The sequence below is a fragment of the Lampetra fluviatilis genome, chromosome 68 (assembly GCF_964198595.1).
Source record: "Lampetra fluviatilis chromosome 68, kcLamFluv1.1, whole genome shotgun sequence".
Taxonomy (NCBI): Eukaryota; Metazoa; Chordata; class Hyperoartia; order Petromyzontiformes; family Petromyzontidae; genus Lampetra; species Lampetra fluviatilis.
Window position 1 is genome coordinate 6,049,976 of NC_136342.1, and position 24,277 is coordinate 6,074,252.

The 24,277-nt window shown below is 49.2% G+C and overlaps 1 protein-coding gene across 9 annotated transcripts in view; it reads left to right on the plus strand.

Annotated features, from left to right (window-relative positions):
- LOC144952477 (discoidin domain-containing receptor 2-like) overlaps positions 1–23,890 on the plus strand; it is a 122,830-nt gene extending 98,940 nt beyond the window's left edge. For all 9 annotated transcript variants that reach the window (XM_078882894.1, XM_078882895.1, XM_078882897.1 and 6 more), the window contains 8 exons: positions 639–900; positions 4,112–4,309; positions 5,768–5,898; positions 8,137–8,264; positions 11,682–11,903; positions 15,193–15,436; positions 18,926–19,075; positions 20,195–23,890. In XM_078882894.1, the coding sequence (XP_078739020.1) occupies positions 639–900; positions 4,112–4,309; positions 5,768–5,898; positions 8,137–8,264; positions 11,682–11,903; positions 15,193–15,436; positions 18,926–19,075; positions 20,195–20,383 (1,524 nt within the window). In that variant the 3' untranslated portion in view covers positions 20,384–23,890. The remainder of the gene's footprint in view (positions 1–638; positions 901–4,111; positions 4,310–5,767; positions 5,899–8,136; positions 8,265–11,681; positions 11,904–15,192; positions 15,437–18,925; positions 19,076–20,194) is intronic.
- Positions 23,891–24,277: the final 387 nt, after the last annotated feature.

Consider the following 24,277-nt stretch of genomic DNA (forward strand, 5'->3'; position numbering starts at 1 on the left):
ACGAAGATGTTGATGTGGTGACCAACGCCGTCTTTTGTTCGACGGCCGAGCCAAAAGCCGCCGCTGCTGTTGCTGCTGCTGCTGCTGTTGTTGCTGTTGCTGCTGCTGTTGCTTTTGTTGCTGCTGTTGCTGTTGTTGCTGCTGCTGTTGCTGTTGTTGTTGCTGTTGTTGCTGGTGCTGTTGCTGCTGCTGCTGCTGTTGTTGCTGCTGCTGTTGCTGTTGTTGCTGTTGCTGTTGTTGCTGCTGCTGTTGCTGTTGTTGTTGCTGCCGCTGCTGTTGTTGCTGCTGCTGTTGCTGCTGTTGCTGCTGTTGCTGCTGTTGTTGTTGCTGCTACTGTTGTTGCTGCTGCTGCTGTTGCTGCTGCTGCTGCTGTTGCTGCTGCTGTTGTTGCTGTTGTTGCTGCTGTTGCTGCTGCTGCCGTTGCTAATACTGCTGTTGTTGCTGCTGTTGTTGTTGTTCCTGTTGTTGCTGCTACTGCTGCTGTTGTTGCAGTTGTTGCTGCTGCTGTTGTTGCTGCGAGGATGATGGGAGTGTCGCATGACGACGACACTTTACGCTCCTTGACGCGACTGGCGAGGGTATCCAGGGCTCATTCAAGGGGCTGCCCTGCCGCCTCTGTCTGTGCCGCCCTCTCCCAGGTCACCCATCGGCGTCTGAGCGACGACCTCATCACCGTCTCGCTGTCGGGGCCGCATGACACCGCCCTCATCGGGAACCCTCGCCCCAACGCCTACGAGGGGTCCGCCGAGGATGGGGGGCCGGCGGAGGGGCGGGCAGGGGGCTACTGCCGCGTGTCCCCCGCGGACCTCTCCTGGACCTTCTCCTCTGGGCGCCGCCTCCCTTCGCCGCTGGCACGACGAAAACTCCCGGAGCTCCCGCAGAGCGCTGAGGATGCGGCCGGTAATTGCGGAGCCGAGCTTGCACGCATGTGCGCACGCGCACACGCACATGCACACACACACATGCACACACACATGCACATACGCACACATGCACACATGCACACATGCACACACACACGTAAACACGCGCACACACAACAACACCAACAACCACCATTCGCCACTACATGGCAGTGATGTTACCACGGTGCTTGTGCCAGGCTATGCGTACATTAAGGCCACGTGAAGTGTCGAACGCCTGCTGGCAGGAAGTCACGGTGCAGACCCAGGTGCCATGGTCTACTGACTGAGATGACTGGCTGATACACCACCTGTGTCTCCTACTGTGCCAACTTGCTGTGTCATGGACATCTTCTCTTCTCTAGCCCATGCCACACCCATTTAGCCTCCTCTATGTGGCTGAACAAAAGCTGTTTAGGCATGCAGTGGCTGGGCATGCGGGCTACATGACCCAGCCAACGCAGCCTTTCCTGCCGGACGAGATCACCGATGGGACTTTGTCCAGATCTTTAAAGGATTTGGGAGCTCCTCACACAATTCAGCCTGGTTAAACCCAGAATGGATCGTAAGCAGGCCAGCCTGAATATTTCTAACCAGCGAAGATGTTCAATTTGGGGGGTTCATGTTTCACAAGCGTAGAGAAGGGAGGGCATGACCATGGCCGAGAAGACCTGAAGCTTCGTGTGGAGCAACAGACCAGGGAGCTTCAACACAGCAACGTTACGCAACCAATGAAAAGATAATGCCACTCGACTGATTCGGCGTGAGACCTCTGCTGTCAAACCGGAGCCTATCATGAACACACTGCCCAGGTATGGGGAACTCTCCACTTTCTCCACAGCAGCAGCGCCTCCAACTCCTCCTCCGAGTGAGCAGCAATTCCCAGATCATGGGCATACATACCATCGTTGAGCAATAGGAACCATCCCTTGGCCGCACCCGGGCATCGATCAGCCTCCCATTGTATCTGTACAAGATGGAAATGCCTCTGGTACAGTTATTGAAGGCTTCACGAACTACGTGATCTAAATGGATGTCAAATAATGTGGGAGCCAGGGGACATCCCTGTCGCACCCCAAGGTGAACAGGGGGTGGCTCCGACCCCGGCCACGTAGTGTTACCCAGGCCCGCTCACCATCATGAAGGTCCTTAATAATCGTGAGCAGAGGGTCAGGGACTCTGAAAGCACGAAGAACAACCTAGAGTCCAGGCCTATTGATGGTATCATAGGCCTTGACCAGGTCAATAAAGCAGAGATGCAGGTCTTGCTGGAATTCCCTACACCTCTGCTGTAGCAGATGTACAGAAAATATGGCATCTGTGCAGGAGCGCCCGTTCCTGAAACCGCATTGGGGCTCCGCAAGCCTCTTCTCAGCGTGCCTGGCGAGGCGATGTTGAATAATCCTTGCCAGGACCTTTCCTGGCACACTGAGGATGGAGATGCCCCTGTAGTTGTTACAGTCTGGGTGGTCCCCCGTCTTAAAGAGGGGTGGACCACCAGGACATCCTTCCAATTCTGCGGATTGTTATTATGATGTCATGTAGGGCAGTTTGTGCACAAACGCCACCCTCCCTCAGTAATTGGCTTGGGAGATCATCTCTGCCCGGTGCCTTTCCTGGTCTCAGACTCTGGATTGCCTTCAGTACTTCCTCATGCACACACACACATGCACACACTCACGCACAGAGGGCTCTCCACCCACCAAAGACTCTTTGTCTTTGATGGTTACGGTAGTGGTGGTGATGGTGGTAATAGTGGTAAAGGTGGTGATGGTTGTGGTATTAGTGGTGATCGTGGTGGTGGTGATGATGGTGATGGCAGTAGTGGTGATGATGGTGGTGGTAATGGTGGTGATGGTGGTAATAGTGGTGATGGTGGTGATAATGGTGTTGATGGTAGTGGTGGTGATGATGGCAGTGGTGGTTATAATGGTGGTGGCAATGGTGGTAAAGGTGGTGGTAATAGTGGTGATGGTGGTTACAATGGCTATGATAGTGGTGGTGGTGGTGATGATGGTGATGATGGTGTAGCGCGCTGCGCCACAAACCCGGCGACTCGAGTTTGATTCCCCTTGATGGCCAAAACCAGTAACGATTATCTGAACCTAAAATTAGTATCTTGTGCGGTGTGTAGTAACATCGCCGCTGGGGAAACAACGGCGGCCGGGCGTGGTGCTGGCCACCCACCCTCTCGTGTGCTGTGCCAGCCTTCATAGGTCCTGCTATGCGCTAACAGCACTTGGCCAAACAGTATGTTAAGGCTATACGGGGGATCTTTGTCTTTAATGATGATGGTGGTGATGGTTCTGGTGGTGGTGATAATGGTCGTGATGTTAGCGGTGATGATGACGGTAGTGGTGATGGTGATTATAGTGGTGGTGATGGTGTTTGTCACACCTTCTACAGGAGGTGGTGATGGTGGTGATGGTGTCTGTCACTCCTGTAGAGGTGTTACGGAGGGGGTGTTGTAGAGTTGTTACGGATGGGAAACAAACATACTGGGCGTGGCTATGTCTGTACGCGAGGAGGTGCTTACAGCGACGTCCGCACCGTTCAGCCTGGGGGGCTGACACGGAGCTGGGATCCCCCGCGGCCCCACCCCTCAGTGGGGGAGTTGATATATAAGGCGGTGAGCCGGAGGGCTCGGGGCAGTGTTCAGCTTTAACCAGTGAAGAAAGAAGATCTGCTAGATAGGCCCTGGGACTCCCCTGGATCGCTGTCCTTCTCAGGGCCAACCAGGCAGAGCCAGTGGCGTGGCCCCGAGAGCCCAGAGCCGATGCTCTTATCAGAGCCGGTCTGGGGACTCAGGGTGCCGTAATCCCAGCTTAACCAGGGCTGGGTTAGCTAGCCTCCCCTAGCCCGGTAGTGGAGGACCTAGGAGTAGGCTAGCTGTGATCTCCCAGTTAGACGGGTGAAGGGGCCGATACCCCTTCAAGTGTTGTACATCCCGGCCTGTTCTGTACTTTGTACTTAATAAATAAGTGTGCCTCCAACTACGTCGTCTAAGTCCTTGAACCACACTACACTCCTACAGGAAGTGGAAATGGTGGTGATGGTGTCTTTCACTCCTACAGGAAGTGGCAATGGTGGTGATGGTGGTGATGGTGTCTGTCACTCCTCCTACAGGCGGTAGTGATGGTGGAGATGGTGTCTGTCACTCCTACAGGAGGTGATGATGGTGGTGAAGGTATCTCTCACTCCTCCTACAGGTGGTGGCGACGGTGGTGATGGTGGCTACGCTGAGCCTGACCTCACGAAGGCCGCCCCGCGGCACGGCCGTGGTGCCGGTGACGGTGGTGATGGTGCCGGCACTGATGGGGGTGACGTGTTTCCCCGATCTGGCACCCGCGTGCCGGCGCTGGACAGCGTTCCGCCGTATGCCGAGGCCGTCATCGTGTCCACTGGAGGTGGTAGACAGAGATGCACACACGCAGACATACACGCGCACGCACGCGCACACACGCGCACATATGCGCGCGCACACACACGCACACACACGCGCACATACACACACGCACGCACACACGCACACACACACATATGCGCACACACACACATGTACGCACACACACGCACATGCATGTACGCACCCACGCTCGCTCGCTCACTAACCCACCCAACCCTTCACTGTATGTATTTTTTACTTATACTGGTAGGAACGAAGTGAACCAGCCTACAACAGATTATATCGTCCGTCCGTCTGTCCGTGTAGCAACATCGCCCCCTACTGCAAACACTTGGCATGACCCTACAAAAACCTTTAGACTCAGTGACGCTTTCCTGGCTAAACAAGTGTAACATTCCCTTATAATTCCCTGAGATAGCTTTTAATTAAAACTTTTAAATTAAAATTTAACTCACAGCGCCCTAAAGCCTACAGCTAGGCCTAAAGCCTCGATCTACGCCTCAAACTCTCCCTTTGTATCGTACCCCCGCGTGTGTGAAAGGGAGTTAATGTTTAACAATGTTACATTCCCTGATGTTTTTAAATAGAAACATTTACATTTAAAGCTTTTACATAAATAATTAAAACATTTAAATTAAAAATTAACTCACAGCGGCCTAACGCCTACAGCTAGGCCTAAAGCCTAGACCTAGGCCTCACACTCTCCCTTCGTATTGTCCGATTCGGTGTAGCAACATCGCCCCCTACTGCAAACACTTGGCAGGACCCTACAAAAACATTTAGACTCAGTGGGGCTTTCCTGGCTAAACAAGTGTAATAATACATTATGTTTATATTCTTAGGTTATTCGTTCCTACCAGCCCACCCCGCAGTACCCACTCACCCAGTCACCCACTCACCTTCCCACCATCTCACTCACTTACCTATCCACTCTCTCACACACTCAACCACCTACTCACCCACTCACCCACTCACCTATCCACCATCTCACTCACTCACTCACCTATCCACTCTCTCACACACTCAACCACCTACTTACCCACTCACCTATCCACTCTCTCACACACTCAACCACCTACTCACCCACTCACCCACTCACCTTCCCACCATCTCACTCACCCACTCACCTATTCACTCTCTCACACACTCAACCACCTACTCGCCCACTCACCCACTCACCTACCCACCATCTCACTCACTCACTCACCTATCCACTCTCTCACACACTCAACCACCTACTTACCCACTCACCTATCCACTCTCTCACACACTCAACCACCTACTCACCCACTCACCCACTCACCTTCCCACCATCTCACTCACCCACTCACCTATTCACTCTCTCACACACTCAACCACCTACTCGCCCACTCACCTACCCACCATCTCACTCACCCACTCACATACCCACCATCTCACTCACCCACTCGCTAACTCTCCCCCCCCTCCCTCCCCACAGTGACCCTGCCTGGTGCAGGGTGGGACGGGGTCTACGCCGTCCCCGTGGGGGGCAGCTGCGGCCCCCCCACCGAGTTTCCACGCCACTGCCTCAAATTCCGTGAGAAGCTGGGAGAGGGGCAGTTCGGAGAGGTGAGGCAGTTTCCTCCACCACCACCACAACCACCACGACCACAACCACCATGACCACCACCATCACAACCACCACCACCACCACTACAACCACCACGACCACCACAACCACCACCACTACAACCACCACGACCACCACAACCACCACCACTACCACCACTATTACCACCACCATCACAACCACGGCGGCCACTACCACCGCCACGACCACCATCACTACAACCACCACTACAACCACTACAACCACCACCACTATAACCACCACTATAACCACCACCACTGCCACGACAACCACCACTACAACCACCACAACCACCACCAATACAACTACCAAGACCACCATCACCACTACAACTACCAGCACAACCACCACCATGACTACAACCACCATCGTGACGACAACCACCACCACTACAACGACCACCACTACCACCACTACAACTACCACCACGACAGCCACTACCACCAGCACCGCCACCACTACAACCACCACCACTACAACCACCACCACAAACACCATCACAACTACTGCCACCACCACCATTACCACTACCACCAGTAATGGTGGTAATAGTCGTGGTAGTGGTAGTAGTGGTAGTAGTAGTAGTCGTGGATTGTAGTAGTAGTAGTAGTAATGGTAGTAGTAGTCGTGGTAGGAGTAGTGGTAGTAGTGGTGGTAGCAGTGGTAGTAGTAGTGGTGGTAGTAGTAGTGGTAGTGGTGGTAGTAGTAGTGGTAGTAGTGGTAGTAGTGATAGTAGTGGTAGTATTAGTCGTGATAGTAGTGGTAGTTGGTAGTCGTGGTAGTAGTGGTAGTTGGTAGTAGTAGTAGTGGTGGTAGTAGTAGTGATAGTATTAGTCGTTGTAGTAGTGGTAGTTGGTAGTCGTGCTAGTAGTGGTAGTTGGTAGTGGTGGTAGTGGTGGTAGTAGTGGTAGTAGTGGTAGTGGTGGTAGTCGTGCTAGTAGTAGTGGTAATAGTGGTAGTAGTAGTATTAGTCGTGCTAGTAGTGGTAGTTGGTAGTGGTGGTAGTAGTGGTAGTTGGTAGTGGTGGTAGTAGTGGTAGTAGTGGTAGTAGTGGTAGTGGTGGTAGTCGTGCTAGTAGTAGTGGTAATAGTGGTAGTAGTAGTATTAGTCGTGGTAGTCGTGGTAGTTGGTAGTCTTAGTGGTAGTCGTAGTGGTAGTAGTAGTCGTGGTAGTAGTGGTAGTTGGTAGTGGTGGTAGTAGTGGTAGTTGGTAGTGGTAGTAGTAGTGGTAGTCGTGCTAGTAGTGGTGGTAGTAGTTGAAATAGTGGTAGTAGTCGTGGTAGTAGTGGTAGTTTGTAGCCGTGGTAGTCGTGGTAGTAGTGGTAGTCGTGCTAGTAGTGGTGGTAGTAGTTGAAGTAGTGGTGCTACTACAGGCGGCCTCCGCACCTATGACCGAACTGGTTCCTGGACGGTGGCCGCGAGGGGAACCGTTGTAAGTCAAACCATCATCTCCCATAGGCTCAATGTTATACATTGTGGTTCTGTTCCAGGAAACTCGTTAAATATCATAACAATACTAAAATTGACCACGAAAATAACACGAACAAACATTTATTGTAACTTAACGTAACTTAACATAACAAACATTTATTAAGTAAAAACAAACACATTTGAAAATCCTTAAGTAATTTTATGCACATTTCCACTTCTCAGACGTAGCAGCGAAAGGCAAAACGTTTCAGACTTTGAAGAAAATTGACAAAAAAGTGACGAGCGTTGCCTGAGAGATGCCGCTGTATTCGCTCTCGATGCCGCTGCAGACTATCCGGCTAAACTCTCCATGCGCATACAACGGAAGAGCAAAGCAGCGCCACCAGGCGGCGAGTCTGCGCATGACATATCGCCTGTACACTACACTACACACTACACTATATACTACACTACTATACACTACTATACCCTACACTACTATACACTACATACAACACTTATATACACTACACTAATATACACTACACTATACACTACACTATACACTACACTAGGAGTCTACACATGATATGCGCATGACATGCCCAGACTTCTAGTCCCTCGGTGGTGGCTGGTTGTGGTGGTTGCTTGTGATGGTGGTTGTGGTGGCTGTTTGTGGTGGTTGTAGTGGTTGTGGTGGTGGTGGTTGTAGTGGTTGTGGTGATGGTGGTTGTTTGTGGTGGTTGTAGTGGTTGTGGTGGTGGTTGTAGTGGTTGTGGTTGTGGTGGCTGTTTGTGGTGGTTGTAGGTCCACCTGTGTGAAGTGGAGGGCATGGACCCAGACACGAGTGCGGCTCTTGGGCTCTGTGCATCCAATGGGAAGCCAGCGCTGGTCGCGGTCAAAACCCTGCACCCCGACGCATCCCAAAATGCCAAGTAAGTGAGAGGGAGAGAATGAGAGAGAGGGAGAGAGTCGGAGAGAGAGGGATAGAGAGGGATAAAGAGTTAAAGAGAGTGTGTGAGAGTGCATACAGTGAGGGAAAAAGTATTTGATCCCCTGCTGATTTTGTACGTTTGCCCACTGACAAAGAAATGATCAGTCTATAATTTTAATGGTAGGTTTATTTGAACAGTGAGAGACAGAATAACAACAACAAAATCCAGAAAAACGAATGTCAAAAATGTTATAAATTGATTTGCATTTTAATGAGGGAAATAAGTATTTGACCCCTCTGCAAACATGACTTTGTGGCAAAACCCTTGTTGGCAATCACAGAAGTCAGACGTTTATTGTAGTTGGCCACCAGGTTTGCACACATCTCAGGAGGGATTTTGTCCCACTCCTCTTTGCAGATCTTCTCCAAGTCATTAAGGTTTCGAGGCTGACGTTTGGCAACTCGAACCTTCAGCTCCCTCCACAGATTTTCTATGGGATTAAGGTCTGGAGACTGGCTAGGCCACTCCAGGACCTTAATGTGCTTCTTCTTGAGCCACTCCTTTGTTGCCTTGGCCGTGTGTTTTGGGCCATTGTCATGCTGGAATACCTATCCACGACCCATTTTCAATGCCCTGGTTGAGGGAAGGAGGTTCTCACCCAAGATTTGACAGTACATGGCCCCGTCCATCGTCCCTTTGATGCGGTGAAGTTGTCCTGTCCCCTTAGCAGAAAAACACCCCCAAAGCATAATGTATCCACCTCCATGTTTGACGGTGGGGATGGTGTTATTGGGGTCATAGGCAGCATTCCTCCTCCTCCAAACACGGCGAGTTGAGTTGATGCCAAAGAGCTCCATTTTGGTCTCATCTGACCACAACACTTTCACCCAGTTGTCCTCTGAATCATTCAGATGTTCATTGGCAAACTTCATACGCGTGTAATAAAAGACTCCGTCAGGTCATGCTGGTCTCCGTTTGTCTTTTATTCAGGTTCTTCTCCGCACCCCCACTGGCCTCCTCTCGGACCAGTGTCGTCTCGCGCGCGCCCCGCGCACACTCCCTCTCGCGTGCCACGCACGCTCTCTCTCTCGCGTGCTACGCACGCTCTCTCTCGTGTGCCCCGCACACTCCTCAGTTAGCTCCTCTATTCCTGCACTCCGCACACCGCTGGCCAACAGCGTGCTGAGGTCCTTCGGCCACATGGCCGATGGCGCGGATCTTTCCTCAGCACCCAACGTGGCTCAGCCTCTTAACTTCCCAGACTGCCCTGATCTCTTCCGGGCTCCCACGTATATCCATTCCCCCCACGTGACCCTGACTCCCGCCTCCCGGATCGTCAGATCCGGCCTTCCCATACTACCCCGCTGGCTCCGCCCCCATTCACCTCGCCTCCCATTGGAGCCGAGGTGAACGGTGGCCCCGCCCACACGCCCCGCAAACCAGGCTCCGCCCCCCAATGCCCCGGGCCGCGTGTTTGGACCAGAGGCCAGCAACAACCACATTTACGCTCGCATTACACGGGCATATATATGTGCTTTCTTGAGCAGGGGGACCTTGCGGGCGCTGCAGGATTTCGGTCCTTCACGGCGTAGTGTGTTACCAACTGTTTTATTGGTGACTATGGTCCCAGCTGCCTTGAGATCATTGACAAGATCCTCCCGTGTAGTTCTGGGCTGATTCCTCACCGTTCTCATGATAATTGCAACTCCACGAGGTGAGATCTTGCATGGAGCCCCAGGCCGAGGGAGATTGACAGTTCTTTTGTGTTTCTTCCATTTGCGAATAATCGCACCAACTGTTGTCACCTTCTCACTAAGCTGCTTGGCGATGGTCTTGTAGCCCATTCCAGCCTTGTGTAGATCTACAATCTTGTCTCTGACATCCTTGGAGAGCTCTTTAGTCTTGGCCATGGTGGAGAGTTTGGAATCTGATTGATTGATTGCGTCTGTGAACAGGTGTCTTTTATACAGGTAACAAGCTGAGATTAGGAGCACTCCCTTTAAGAGTGTGCTCCTAATCTCAGCTCGTTACCTGTATAAAAGACACCTGGGAGCCAGAAATCGTTCTGATTGAGAGGGGGTCAAATACTTACTTCCCTCATTAAAATGCAAATCAATTTATAACATTTTTGACATGCGTTTTTCTGGATTTTGTTGTTGTTATTCTGTCTCTCACTGTTCAAATTAACCTACCATTAAAATTATAGACTGATCATTTCTTTGTAAGTGGGCAAACGTACAAAATCAGCAGGGGATCAAATACTTTTACCCTAACTGTCGGTGCTCTAGCTGTCGCCTGGCGAGGCTGGTTGTTGTTGTAATAATTACCGGCGAAACGTCGCGGTAACTCCAATTGTAAATTTTGACTCAACACTTTCGTGACTGCAGGAATTCATATTCGAATTGAAAATGTAGTGGGGTTTACTCTCCAACACATAACCAGTTAGTGCTGTACTAGTATACTGCACTATACACTACACTATACACTATGCTATAATTGTAAATGTAGTAGTGGGTATACTCTACCAACACACAACCGATTAGTGCTGAAGTAAGTAACGAATTGGCACGTTTTGTTTACATGATAAACCTTACTAATGGGCTGTGTCGTTTGGTGGCAAGTTTAACGACACATTTATCTCTTTACAATCTAACCCAACAAAGCCTCTTCAATGCATAGGCGCTGCTCGCTAACAGCACTTGCCCCAAAAGTCTCTTTAGGCTGTGCAGCGGGCCTTTGCCCTTTGTGCGTGAGAGATTGAGTGCGTGAGCTTGTGATTAAGCGTGAGCGAGTATGTGCGAGTGTTTGAGAGAGTGAGTGAGAGTGTGTGTCAGTGAGCGCTTCCGGCAGGCGAGGCCACGTTGGCTGGATCATGTAGTCCAGAGCCTGGCCACCGCATGTCCAAGCAGCTTTTGTTTGGCCACATAGAGGGAATTAAACGGGCGCAGCACGAACTCCAGAAGAGATGGAGCTGATGCGGTACAGAAGGATGTGGAGCTGCGTGGATTTGCCATTGAATGTTACAAGTGGTGTCAAGATTGGCCCCTGTGAAAGAGGCTTGTGAAGGACGTTGCTACCGGGCAGTTGGAGGCAGTCGCCCTCCAGCAAGAGTGGAGGGCAGAGGAGCGGTGCTCACAACAACGAGTGGAGTGATGGGTGGCTAAAACACAGCAATTTGGCACGGTAGGGGGCACAGGTGGTGCTTTGGCCACTCGTCTCAGTCAGTCAACCCATGACCGTGACCTCCTGCCAGCAGCAGTGAGCCATTGACACGTCACGTGATGGCCTCAAACTGCACCTAGCTTGGCACACGCGCCGTGGTGAGGTCGCCGCCACTTCGTGGCGAACGGCGACAGTTGTTGCCATTGTGTATTTGTGCGAGCGATGACGACGACGATGATGGCGACGATACCACAGGAGCGACTTTCTCAAGGAGGTGAAGATCATGTCTCGAATGTGCGACCCCAACGTGATGCGGCTGATCGGCGCTTGCCTGGACGTGCCGCCACTCTGCATGATCACCGACTACATGGAAGGGGGAGACCTCAACCAGTTCCTCTCCCGCCACCGGCTGGCGGAGCCGGGCAGCCCACAACCCAACGGGATCCCCGCGACCCCCTCCATGGCGCCCCTGATCTGGTATGATGCGTGGCGCATTGAACGCGCATGACGCAATTCTAATTCCGCCGCCGGATGACTCCGTCCATCGCTCACACCATCACACCTCTCCCTAACATCACACCACCATCACACCTGTAACCAATAATCACAACACCACAGCAACTCTCCTTACCATCACCCCCGTGGTCACCCTCGTGATCACCCTCGTGGTCACCCTCGTGGTCACCCTCGTGGTCACCCCCATGGTCACCCCCGTGGTCACCTCCATGGTCACCTCCATGGTCACCCCCGTGGTCACCCCCGCAAGTGGCCGGTGTGTAGCAGCGAGAGCGCTTCATGCAAATGCCGTCGCGAGAGGTCACTCGTTTGGGGCAACGGTCCTTCGGTGACTCTGCGCTGTGGATGGATGAGTGATGGAGCTATGCACTTTTACGTCGTTTAGATTGACAAACTAATGTCTTTAGAACTGCTGCTTGTTCAAGTTTGTTGTGCTTTACCTGCACCTCAGATTCGCGCGGTTGGCTACGTACGGTGCTAAAGAAGTTCAACATACATACACAATACGCATAGACTACCAAGAGACTCAACACTACCCATAGACTCAATTCTGCCCATAGACTTAACACTGCCCATAGATTTCGATTTAAAGCTTTCGTGACTGCAGGGATTCATCTTCTTGGTTCTTTCGGTAAAGTCACGTAGAAGGGAAGTAATAAAATAATAAAAATAAAACATAATAAAATGAAATAATTCTCACGACGTTTCGGCTACAACGCAAGCAGCCGTCTTCAGGTGAAGAATGAGACACTACCAAGCTAGGAGCTTATATATAAACTGGGTTGGAGGTGGAAGAGCGCCTTAACAACAAGAATGTGCATATGAAGAGGAATTTAGCATATTCATGGAAAATGCGTAGGAGGTGGGCGGGGGGGTTTCAAAGTCATTATGCCCATGCATTATGCAGGATCAGCAGCACCAAGGGGGGGTGCAGGGAGTAGCATTAACAAAGGAAACGAATGTTAATGATATGTAGCTGCAGTTACTAAACAACCACGTAGAAAACTAAAGTATAAACTGCATTAAAAACTAAAGTATAAACTGCATAGCACCATCAGTATACTTACTATACTCTACAATAAGCTAAGTTACTAACAGCAAGTAATACATTACAGTTCTACGTCGTAAAAATTATATAATATGCTTCCATCTAAACTTTATTCTCTTACATCACACGAGCATATACCGTACTATATACTGCCATAGATAAACCCAACATTAAATTATATACTGTATTACTATAAACCACCCTATACCTTATACATTTCAACATAACACTATGTATTATTCTACCCACCCTAATGTGTATCGAAATGGTTTATTACGTCCTTCCAATGATTGCTAAGCCAGAATCCATCTTCTCGGTTAAAATTGTCTCTGTGTTTGTATATGTGGATCGCCTCATGAACGAATCTCTCATGATAGCCAGATGGCTTACAGAGAACCTCTGTCTTGGAGAAGTCAATGTCATGTGAGCCCACTGAGTTGTAACAGTGATCTGCCACGGCTGAGGTGTTTGTCCTACCGTGTTTCAGGTCAGCTTTATGTTCACGGATGCGGTCCGAGACATGTCGTTTGGTTTCCCCAATGTAACTGCTACCACAGAGGCAACTTAGTTTGTAGACACCAGGGTACTGTATGTCTGGAACCACATCTTTTACAGACGGTACCAGATCACGGATTTTATGTACTGTGTTGAATCGGACCTGGATCTTGTGTTTAATCAGGATTTTGGAGATCTTTTTTGTGACCCCAGCAATGTAGGGTAAGGTGATGGTCTTGAAAGGCTCCTCAACAGGATCCTTCTTGATGGTTGGAGTGATGGCTTTGCGGATTGTGTAGTCGGAGTAACCATTAGCCTTAAGAGCTTGGCGTACGTGTTTGAGTTCACTGGAAATGTGTTCATGGTCGGAGATGCATTGGGCTCTATGATATAGAGTCTTGATGAGGGAATTCTTCTGGGATGGATGGTGGTGGGAATCCGGTTTTAGATAAGCATCCGTATGAGTGGCTTTCCTGTAGACAGAGTGGCTCATTGAACCATCAGGTCTCCTTTTGATTAGGACATCCAAAAAGGGTGGTTTATAATAATACAGTATATAATTTAATGTTGGGTTTATCTATGGCAGTATATAGTACGGTTTATGCTCGTGTGATGTAAGAGAATAAAGTTTAGATGGAAGCATATTATATAATTTTTACGACGTAGAATTGTAATGTATTACTTGCTGTTAGTAACTTAGCTTATTGTAGAGTATAGTAAGTATACTGATGGTGCTATGCAGTTTATACTTTAGTTTTTTATGTAGTTTATACTTTAGTTTTCTACGTGGTTGTTTAGTAACTGCAGCTACATATCATTAACATTCCTTTCCTTTGTTAATGCTACTCCCTGCACCCCCCCTTGGTGCTGCTGATCCTGCATAATGCATGGGCATAATATGACTTTGAAACCCCCCCCCCCGCCCACCTCCTACGCATTTTCCATGAATATGCTAAATTCCTCTTCATATGCACATTCTTGTTGTTAAGGCGCTCTTCCACCTCCAACCCAGTTTATATATAAGCTCCTAGCTTGGTAGTGTCTCATTCTTCACCTGAAGGCGGCTGCTTGCGTTGTAGCCGAAATGTCGTGAGAATTATTTCATTTCATTATGTTTTATTTTTATTATTTTATTACTTCCCTTCTACGTGACTTTACCGAAAGAACCAAGAAGATGACTGCCCATAGACTCAACACTGCCCATAGACTTAACATTGGCCATAGACTCAACACTGCCCATAGACTCAACACTACCTATAGACTCAACACTACCTATAGACTCAACACTGCCCATAGACTCAACGCTGCCCATAGACTCAACGCTACCCATAGACTCAACACTGCCCATAGACTCAACACTGACCATAGACTTAACATTGGCCATAGACTCAACACTGCCCATAGACTCAACACTACCCATAGACTCAACATTGCCCATAGACTCAACACTGCCCATAGACTCAACGCTACCCATAGACTCAACACTGTCCATAGACTCAACACTGACCATAGACTCATCATTGCCCATATGCCTCAACACTGCCCATATATTGAACACTGCACCTTCGTTTTAGCACGGTTGGCTATGCACGGTGCAAAACAAGTTCAACACACACACATACGCAGCTGTCCCTATCATCACACCACCATGACTCCTTTGCCGCCGCCCATCCCCCCCCCCCCCGTGCGTCTCTCCCGTGGTGGCAGCATGGAGCGGCTGCTGTGGGTGGCGGTGCAGGTGGCATCCGGCATGCGTCACCTGGCCACCCTGGGCTACGTGCACCGAGACCTCGCCACGCGCAACTGCCTCGTGGGCACCGCCGCCGGCACGCTGAGCGTGCGCATCGCCGACTTCGGCATGAGCCGCAACCTCTACCAGGGTGACTACTACCGCGTGCAGGGCCGTGCCGTGCTGCCCATCCGCTGGCTCGCCTGGGAGAGCATCCTGCTGGTGAGAGGGTGAGAGAGAGCGTGAGAGAGAGGGTGAGTGTACCTGGGAGAGCGTCTTGCTGGTGAGAGAGAGGGTCAGAGTGAGGGTGAGAGAGAGCGTGACATGGAGATTGAGGTGAGATGGAGAAGGTGAGAGAGGGTCAAAATGAGAGTGCCTGGGAGAGCATCCTGTTGATTAAAGACAGAGAGAGGGGAGTCACCGATTCCTAGCCTCATCCATTCTTAAATGCATTGTCCTCCTGTCACTATACACGAACGTCCATATGTGGAACCTCTTTTTCACCGTACCTGGCCAACCGTGCTAATGTAACCATTCAGCGGCAAGTTGACAACCTCTGCGAGGAGCTTGAGATTGGCCAGAAGTCTGAAAAGAAAACCTTTTTTTATTTTACCAGGTGAGGCCCACTGAGCTACCGTGTAGATTTTTTTCAGAAGCGACCTGGCAAGCAACTGATAGCTCAACGAAGTGGCTTATCATCATCACGTGCATATTTATACCAGCCAGATACTCTAAACACGTGATGTCGATTCTAAATGTGGAGGGAAAAACCAGAGGACCCAGAGACAAAAATCACGTGACCACCGGGAGAGAACGGCAGGCAAACTCCAAATATACAGCGGGCGTCGTCAGGGTTGGGATCGAACCCCCGACCACCTGCATACCAGGCGAGGAAGATGACATCTCTTAGCCACTGTCGTGTTCCTTTAATAAATAAATAAATAAAGTGTTTAAGTTCAAATTAAATAATCAATTCCCAAGGTTTGGAAAGGCAGTAAAACGACAGCAAAAAGTCCCAGACCACACCAAGACAACACACAGTGTCTAAACAAAAATTGTACATTAAAATTGAACAATTTTAATGTAAAAAATGTTTTTTATTGAATGTACACTAAACTTGAAAAAATAAGCACAACTAATGTACAATTTTTTTTATTGAGGGACCGTGTGGGATCATACGGCAGCTGGTTTCAGTGACGCAGATCATATTCGTTTGGCAGCAAAAACAGCCCCAGACCACACCAAGACGCACGGTCCCTCAATAAACAAAAAAATGCACATTTTAATTGTTCAAATTGTTCAATTTCGGTGTGGTCTGGGACTGTTTTTGCTGCCAAACGAAGACTGTGTCAGCGAAACCAACTGCTGGATAATCCCTATAGAGTTGCATGCCGAAGAAAGTGACTGTGGATAGAATCCTGAAGGAGACGGAGCAGGTAAAAGCAGCTGATGAGCGAGCAAGTGGGCTTTCGGCCAGGCCATGGCACGTCATCTCAGATCGCCACCCTCAAGGATCATCGTGGCCAACACCAGAGAAGCCCAGTAGCAGCGACTCTGCATGTGCTGCGTGGCCTTTGCTGAGGCCTCCAACTCAGTACACCAATCAGTCAAACTTTACCTACATAGCACAATTGGTGCGAACAATGCAATACAACATGCTTTACAGGACTGAATGAAGTGACTGACACAATGTAAACAACAATAATAATGTTTATTTACAAAAAAAACGACATCACATTGTAATGAACCAAAAGTATAATACAATGCATAATAAACACGTAATAGAAGCATCCCAAATTAAAAGTCAATGCGAGTGTTCTCCAAGCTGACCCCAGCAGCATTGAGGCGATACTCTGATGGACCAGCCACTGAATGCGCGTCCCTTTCTCCTGGCTCTCCGACGGGCAGCAGTGGACGATGGGAGGGACAAAGGAAAGCGCTTCATGGATAACTTTGAATGTCCTCCCTGAAGCACATAACCATATCGGCCTTCGAGACGGTGAGGAGCAGCAGCCTGCCTACCACCTCAGGGTGACTCCGCTGTGGGGAGATGTTAACTACCTTGCCTGGTATGGAGGAGGTCGTGGGCTCCATTCCGACCCAAATGCTGCCTGCTGTACATTTGGAGTTTGCGTGTCTTTCTCCCTGTGGCCGCGTGGATTTTTCTCTGGGTCCTCCGGTTATTCCCTCCACGTTTAGAATTGACATCACCATGCGTTTATAATATTTGGCTGCTGCTGAAAATGTATCACATGCTGATGATGATATAAAGCCTACTTAGTTAAGGTCTCGGTTGTGAAGGGCAGGTCGCTTCTGAAAAAAGAGCTCTATAGCTCAGTGGGCCTTACCTGGTAAATAAAAATTGTTTAGTAGTTTAAGTAGTATTCACCAGACCATGCAGGCGGGCCCACTGCGAGAGCCAATGCCAAAGTTTTAATCACCGGCAAAGCAAGAAAGAAGGATGGAATTCGACTCGGCACCGCTGATCTCCACCTGGTACCACACGTGGCGCCTGCGTCCACCACACTTTGCTTGCTCAGACGCCCTTGCGAGACTGGGCAGCAACCGACGAGCGTCGGTGCGGCTCCTCGCCTTGCGAAGGAAGGAGGGAGGGCTCCACCAGCGCACTCTTTGACCTCTCGTCACATCTTGTTTATAGTTCTCGGCAGGAACTTGCCGTGACAAAGGGGCCAATTTTATTTTTTTGATTTTGAAGTGAGGCGAGCTGCTCCAACTTGAGATGTGCGGACAGCATTCAGTCCTTCTGGCAAAGCTCGACAGGGGGACTCCGGGAAGTGATTGACCATTTAGTCACGGCCGGGATAGAACACGATCCTGTTGTCAATATAGACACGAGACTCAAATCTTGTCCTTGAAGCGGGCTGCAAAGAGCGTCTGTGTGGAAGGCAAGAAAGTCTCTGTAACTTGGCTCAGCCACGATACCTCGCCGATCTCATCAAGGAGCATAAACCAACATCACGCAAACTCCGGCCTTCCTCGCAGTAGCAACAGTGGCTTTTGGCTCAGCCATCGAACAAAGACGGTGGTAACTGCATCGTGCAGTTTCAGATGCGCTTTTGCGGCCATCTGGAATACTTTTCCTTTCCGATATTCGGAAGCTCCTGGAGCTATGCACTTTGAAATCGTCATTTAAATTGAAAACTCATTTCCTTAGAACAGCTTTTGTGTATAGTTTGTTGTCCTACCCCCGCACTTCCGATTAGCACGGTTGGCTATGTACGATGTGAAAGACGTTCAACATACATACAGTTGGCTACGTATGGTGTGAAAGAAGTTCAACACACATAGTTGGCTATGTTCGATGTGAAAGAAGTTCAACACACATATAATTGGCTAAGTACGTTGAAAAATAAGTTCAATACACATACAGTTGGCTACGTATAGTGCAAAATAAGTTCAACATACATATAATTGGCTATGTATGTTGCAAAAGAAGTTCAACATACAGTTGGTTACGTATGGTGCAAAATAAGTTAAACATGCATACATAATCACCATGACCACCATCATTATTGTTGTTTCACCACCACCATCATCACAATCACCACCATCAGCAGCTTTATCACCACCACTGCCATCATCATCACCACCACCGGGAAACTTTCCTGGGTAACTGGCATCATCATCATATTTTTGTTTCTTCTCTGCGCCTCTCCCTGCTCCTGCCCCCGTGATGTCGCCACGCTGCAGGGCAAGTTCACCGGTGCGAGCGATGTGTGGGCGTTTGGCGTGACGCTGTGGGAGGTGTTCACGCTGTGCCGCACGCAGCCATACTGCGGCATGACGGACGAGCAGGTGGTTGAGAACGCCGGGGAATTCTTTCGCAACCAGGGAAAACAGGTGACGGACACGGCCGCAACCGTGCGGAGCAACCACACGATGCAACCATGTGGCACAACCACGCAGCACAACCACGCAGCACAACCACGCAGAGCAACCACGTGGCACAACCACGTAGAGCAAACATGTGGCACAACCACACAGTGCAACCACGTGGCACAACCGCGTGGCACAACCACACAATTGATTTTGGAGTGGCCCTTTATCTGGTCTCAGGCTCCAGATTACTCTTCGCACTTCATCAACAGATTGAAAATCAGTCGGCCACGAACAACGGGTGACTATTTCCCCCAATATTTGACGCACAGCATCCCCAGCAGGGTGCAACCCCCACCTTGCCAACCCCATGATGTTATCTGACCTGCGGGGTTTCTCCTTTCCCGAGACCTCACAGAAACTCACACACAAAGACAAACATCCCCCGTATAGACATAATAGACTGTTGGGGCAAGTTATTTTAGGGAGTAACACCTATGAAGGCTGGCACGGCACATGAGGCGGTCGGTGGTCAGGACCACACCCGACCACCTTTGTCTCCCTAGTGGTGATGTTTACTTAACACCTCACTCGATACTCACTTGAGGCTGATTCGACCTGGAGGAGGCCCAGAACTGGCTCAGATAATCGCCACTGGTGTTGGCCGTGAGCGGGAATCGACTCGGGTCACCAGGTTTATAGTGCATCGCGCTAACAACAACATTCCTACGTCACACACACCAATACCCGCCATTCGCCATTAGTGACAGTGACGTCACCACGGTGCTAGGTGCAATTTGAGGCCACGTGAAGTGTCGAAGGCTCACTGACAGGTCTCGGGGCAGACCCAGATTGGCCAAAATTTGGTGCTTCCGCGTGCATAGCGCAAACACTGTACCGTTAGTCAACATTTTAACGTGAGGCGAAAACGTTAACCGCAAAAACCGCCAACCGGTCACCTTTACAGGAGAGACTCCTGTCATTTTGATTCTGACTTGGACTAAGAATACAGGCATTGATCGGTCTGTGGATTTTATCGACTGAGTCCATTCGATGATGACGACACTGACGCCCGTGCCTTTATTCTTGCATTGACATCTGCGTCGTGTGATCCTTTCACCAATCCCCCACCCCCCCCCCTAGGTGTTTCTGCCAGAGCCGGAGGCTTGCCCTGAACGCGTCCGGGCACTGATGCTGCGCTGCTGGGTGCGCGACGCCGCCCAGCGTCCCGACTTTGGCGAGATTCATCGCGCGCTGAGTGCCGAATGGAACACGTGCCTACGTGACACCGCGACGCCCCAGCTGAGCCGTCCATTGACCTCCATCGCCTAAAGACCAATGATGATGATAATACAACAACAATGATGATGATAATACAACAACGATGATGATGATAATACAACAACAATGATTATGATAATACAATAACGATGATATAACAAGTATTATGATAATACGACAGAATTTCAACAATCTGCATTGATCTTGTGGGGGAGGGGGCAGAGGGTGTGCCGCATCATCGCAGATCCTGAAATTCGCAGAACACCGCCGATGTCAGGCTTATATATTGTGCAACGAAATTGTCTGTGCCTCCATGGTGTGCCACGGATTATGGGAGGGAAGAACTGCACGATGTCCATGAGTCCATGAAATGTTTTGGGTTCCAGTGACTCGTGACTCAAGTAATCAGTGGATTACACGAAGCGCCGCACGTGACCCGCGACTAAAGTAATTCTCGATAAATGTTTGGATTTCGAGTAAAACACTTTTAGACTTTGATTTCGAAGTCTTCGAAAAAGAAATGGAATTTTTTTCTTCTTCCGCTTAACGAGTCACGTCAGTTAAAGCCAGTCCGCGGATACAACACCAAAATGATAAAGTTCGGGAACGACTTCGCCGTCACAGATTTCCCTGCAGCTCTGAATTATCCCCCGTCCACTTCCACAGATCGCGGCTCTGCAGCCCGCGAAGTGTTTTCCACTGCCGTGGTGTACCACGGATTACAGAAGCAACAATAGAGATTAAGTTCGTCGTCACGTGCCGTGCTTACCCTGTAATCTGCACATTTTTTCACAAATTTCATTCTTCCCATGATCCATGACATCACCAAGTCGGTGCTCATGATTTCATGAATGATAAAACGATTGTCCCACCATAGAAGAACCAGATTCCAGGTGATGCGTTGATATGTTCCCCCGATATTCACGCGGATTATTTGATTTATTTTTCAACAACACTGTGATTAGATGGATTTTGTCACGTGTTTATTTCACGTATATGATTCACATATCCCATAAGAAAACTGGAATTTTCTGTTCTCATTAGTAGAAAAACTGCTTGGATATTAACTCGAAAGTTCACCTTATTTGCTTCTTTAAAATGCCTTAAAAAATTTAAGTATAGGCCGCAGTGTACACAGGAAGTTGTGGATTTTATCCCGACCCTGATGCCTGCTGTATATTCGGAGTTTTCATCTTTCTCTCTCCCCATGGTCGCGTGGATTTTTTTCCGGGTCCGCCAGTTTTTCCCGCCACCTTTAGAAATACACGTGTAAAGTGTTTGGCTGCTATACATTTCCACACGATGATGATGATAAGCCACTTCGTTGAGCTATTATTTGTGATAGCCAGGGTCACTTCTGAAAAAGAGATACGACATAGCAGCTCAGTGGGACCTTACCTGGTAAAATTAAAATAATGTTTTAAAAATTGTTCTCAGATCCCGACCTCCCCCACCACCTCTGTGCACCCAGCAGTGTAAATGGGTCACTACAGTCCACCAGCAGGTCTTTTTACGTGGGATTCAGTTTGTCTGGCTGGTATGGAAGAGTAGGCCAAATGCCTCCAGTGGAGGTCCTTGTGCCTGAAGCGGTGTGAGAATGCAATTTGCAGGGCTGTGCCCCATTGCGTTTTCTTTTAGACCGAGCACGTGTCCTTGCATGCCTAGATCCCCTAACCTGCTGTGTGGAGCTGGTGTCCAGGCAATGGGGGAGGGCTGGGGCAGGGTCTCTCGGGCCCTGCTCATAGGCTGCCCTGTGTTAATCATTAGAGCTGAGGCCTTTATATGGCCATCATGGCTTCTAATGGGCTAGGAACGTGAAAACTTTGTAAGACGAAAGTAGTTGGGCTGCGGTGATTAGCACGTTGAAGAATGTGATGTTACGTCCAGGATGTTTGCACGGTTTATCTTCAGCTCATGGCTTCCCCTCAGACTAAGGGACATTTAGGCCAGACAGCCCTTCTTAACTTCGATTATGAATTCCTTGTCCGACTAACCATCAAACAAAGATGGTCACGTCAATGCGCAGCTCTTTCAGATGCGATTCCGCGGCCGTCTGGAACGCTCTTTTGATATTAGGAAGCCACTGGAGCTATGCACTTTTAAATCATCATCTAGATTGAAAAACTCATATCTTTAGAACTGCTTTTTGTGTTTAGTTTGTTATCCTTCCCCCGCCACACTTCAGATTAGCATGGTTGGCTACGTACAGTACAAACGACGTTCAGCATACATCCGTACAATCCCTTCACTTGTTTATAGGTCTTTTCACCTCAGCCTGAGTTAGGGATGCCACCTGTCCTGATTTTTCCACGATCGTCCCCTTGTCTACGAATTAGGTTCTAGGTTGTTTTCTCGTCAAGGTGAGAACACCATAGCTACCCAACGATCCCTTTACCTGGCTCAGGTCTTTCTTTAACTTGTTTATTGAGCCTTAACATGGCCTAAGGCATTCCTTTAATTTTTCTAACCCGGCCTTAAGCGCCATTTACCTGTGAACCCTGAACTTTGCCTTCCCTTAACTTGCACTGTGGTGCCCTTTAATTTGAATTCAGGCATATTTTATCTTTGGTTTCCCAATGGCCTTCTAAGGGTTCCTTAGCCTAAGATTCACATCGATTCTTTTTAGACTTGTTATTTTCATCTAAGGCTGCCTTCGCTTGAGAGCCCAATTACTGAACTCGGACTAACGTTCCTAACATATCAATACTGCCAGTGGTAGTGAACGCTGTTTTCTTAATATACTGTATTGCCACGTCTTTCTTTAGGCCAAGTTAAGTGAGATATATTGCAACGAACGCTGTAAATGTTTTAATCCACGTGCTGGTGCACACGTAAGAGAGCGTTAATGTATTAACGTGGCTTTGTATTCGTTTCTGCTGGAAGCTACTGTCATTTTATATGCAATAGTCCCTCGGTTAACGGTGACTGTCGGTTAACGTTTTTTTGTGGTGAATGTTTCGCCTCCCATAGGGACCCCCATGGTCTAGACTGACCTTAACATGTTGACTAACGGTACCATGTTTATGTTATGCACGCAGTGGCGCCTATTTCAGCCAATCCGAGCACCCATAAGTGGGGCTGAGCCATGCCCTCAGCCAACGTCATTCATGTACAGTACTCGATTAACATTTATTTCGGTTAACTTAGTTTTTGTTCGTGGAATGTATAAAAAAAACGTGAACTGAGGGACTGCTGTAATTTTTATATTTCCAATCGCTGCTATAATGATAGAATTAGCGCTTGCCACCAGGCCAAGTTAAACCATATGTAGGTATTGCCGGGTCTGCAGGGTGGCGCAGTGGTCACCCTTGCGCCTCACAGGAAGAAGGGTCTAGGTTACATACGCAGGTGCCTTTCTCCGTGTAGTTTGTTGCGTGTCCTCCCCTTGTTCTATTTGGGTCCCCCCCCCGGAATTACAATTGGGATTACACGTGGCTACTTTACTCCCCTACTGTGAAAACTTGGCAGGATTCTCCTAAAATAAAAATTATTTTGTGGGTAAATGAGCATCACAATAAAAACAATTGCGCAGCCTGGAATGATCATGTCTGCTGTCGTCCTTCCCCCGCCCCTCCGGTTATTGCGGTTGGCTACGTACTGTGCGAAAGAAGTTCAATGTACACACATACATAGAGAGACCCATAGACTCACACAGAGACCCATACTTGATTGTTCTTTCCTCTGTGCCTCCGATTACCACGTTGCGAAAGAAGTTCAATGTAAATACGTCTGTAGATTCCCACACAGAGGCACATAGACTCACACAAAGACCCATAGTGTGTTGTCTTTCCACAGCACCTCCGATTAGCGCGGTTGGCTATGTACGGTGCAAAAGAAGTTGAACATACACATGTAATGAGCGACTTCCGCGACACCTCGTGTAGAGGGTACTTATTTTAGTCATATACGGGCACAACACAGGACAACCCTATCTCTCACTGAGTA